At 39.9% G+C, this 2,191-nt stretch overlaps 1 protein-coding gene across 1 annotated transcript; it reads right to left on the bottom strand.

Moving 5' to 3' along the window:
* Positions 1-525: 525 nt before the first annotated feature.
* LOC104950846 (ribosome production factor 2 homolog) lies at positions 526-1,802 on the bottom strand. The gene is made up of 2 exons (XM_010777421.1): positions 1,679-1,802; positions 526-760 (listed from the first exon to the last, which is right to left on the bottom strand). Exons 1-2 carry the CDS (start codon positions 1,699-1,701, stop codon positions 541-543), a joined length of 243 nt encoding a protein of 80 aa, XP_010775723.1. The 5' UTR covers positions 1,702-1,802; the 3' UTR covers positions 526-540.
* Between the last annotated feature and the right edge of the window lie 389 nt (positions 1,803-2,191).

Here is a 2,191-nt window from a genome sequence, read left to right as displayed (position 1 = left end):
CGTTGGTGCGCAGGGCTAATGCTAATGTGAGCAAATAAAATGGCGGCTTCACAAAACCTTTTCATTGTTTTACGGGGCGTGGTTTGTAATCCGCCAAGCTAATCAGAAATGGGAACCTTTTTCTCCCCAGGGAAAAGGGGTGCAAAGGTTTGCAAAGAAAAGCTTTAGTTCCAGATCTTTTTGGTGTGAACGCAAAATCCCAGGAACTATCGGAACTATTCCTAGGAAAAGTACTCCGGTGTGAAAGCGCCTATTATGATATAAATGTGATATTTATCACTTTATTGTAGAGATTCACACTAGAACACAACACTCAACCAGTCCAATTTAAAGAGATAAAGAGAAGGTAGTGATGTGAGGGATGCTTTAGGTCAAATTACACCCATCTCAGCAGTCTGAATAAAACACTGCGATTAGATCTTCTGTGTTGTTGTTTTTTCAGAATGACAGTTTAAAATTGTACCGAATTGGAATAAAGAAGAGTTGACATTGAGCTACTTTCAAAAGTGTAACAGAAGGAGAACACACATTGTGATTTTGTCATGTGTACAATAATCTGGAAATGGACACTGAGAAAAGCGCATGCAACTGTGTGAAACACATGTCTTTCATCATCAGGTTACTCACTATGTCCTTGAGGGCCTGGGTGACGGTCTGACTGGCATTGCCCCCTTTCATAATCATGGTGGTCTTTACATCCTCAGTCAGCTTGGGCGCTCTTCTGTCTAGGAAGCGCTTGGAGCGCTTTGTTTTAGGTTTTCTGAGGAAGGGGAAGATGCCACAGGATTTAGAAACAAATATGTGTCAAACATGGCATTGGTTCTCAGGGGCTTTATAGTTTATTGTGTAATGTTGCTGGTTATTGATAGTCATCCCCCCTCAGTCCCATTGCTCCCCGGGCGCTGTACAATAGCTACCCACCGCTTCTACTACTAGGATGGGTTAAATGCAGATCAAATTTCCTTGTGCTTCACAAGTAACATGTAATGTGTGTGCTGTGTGCATGTATGTGTGACATTAAAGAGGGTTTCATCCCTCCAATTGTATCTGTATTGTATTATCAGCTGACACCAACAGGCAGGAATAGGAAGACAAACTTATACTTACCGTAGCCCTAAAAGTCACTAGAGTTCATCCACTATGAAGTACACATAAACAGCTACATACAATTATAGAATTAGAAGTATAAATTAAATATATTTACATCCCTAACATATCCTAACCCTTATCATCAGAAATCCTGTATTAGTCCCACAGCTGGGAAATGTACATTGTTACAGCAAAAGTGCCATAGCAGCTTAAAAAAAAGAAAGACATGCAATAATACAGAATAAGCTAACATTAATATAGAGACGAAAAAAACACATTTGTTATAATAGAATACAAATAATATCTTTCTTTGCACTATGTTTCAGTCTGACCATGGTCGTTGCTGAAAGTCTAAATAAATAATATATAACAGTTTAGTGATGCACCTGGACTGCGTTCTGTTAGCCATATAGTTAGTACAAGTTTATGACAGACTGTAACTACAGCTTTACAGTGCGTGTTTAGCAACAACGTGCTAGCTATGCTAGGCTAGCGCTAGCAGTCTTAACAAAGTGCGTTTTTTCGAGTGCTGGACAAGAAGAGAGTAGAGACCTGAACACGGTGAGTTATTTCACAGTGTCACACTTACATTACACCGTCTAACTGAGTCATTTTCGGTCTTTGCTCGTGTTTCTGCCGGACACACGCTTCACGAGCTCTACGCTGGGACTCTTCTTACACGTGAGTGAAAACAGGAAGACAACATTGTGAGTTTTCTTCTTCGTTGATGGAATAACGGCTGGTTTCCTGCTTCACGTGAATTAGCGCCACCTAGTTTTTACCGACTTTACACAAGGGCAATGCAGTCTGTATAGATTTGAGTGTGTTTATGGAATTATCTAATTGTTATACCTTCCAAAATGTTCTTTAGATATGTCAGGATTTATCTGCTCGCTCTTGGCCCTGCAGAAAGGGGGAAGTTGGGCAAAATGGTGAATTCTAACTGGATTGAATACAAAAAAAATGTAATTCCCTAAAAGCTTATTTAACCCCCAATATGTCACATTTGTCTAACATGCTGGGGAGGGTAGTTCCTTAATCAGAATCAGGAACAGGTTTATTGCCAAGAAAGTTTACACATAGGCTACAAGGAAATTGCCTT

The sequence above is a fragment of the Notothenia coriiceps genome, unplaced genomic scaffold, assembly GCF_000735185.1.
Source record: "Notothenia coriiceps isolate Sejong01 unplaced genomic scaffold, NC01 NC01_scaffold00018242, whole genome shotgun sequence".
NCBI lineage: Eukaryota > Metazoa > Chordata > Actinopteri > Perciformes > Nototheniidae > Notothenia > Notothenia coriiceps.
The sequence above is the reverse complement of the archived record's forward strand: the minus strand, read 5'-3'. Positions and strand labels throughout refer to the sequence as shown.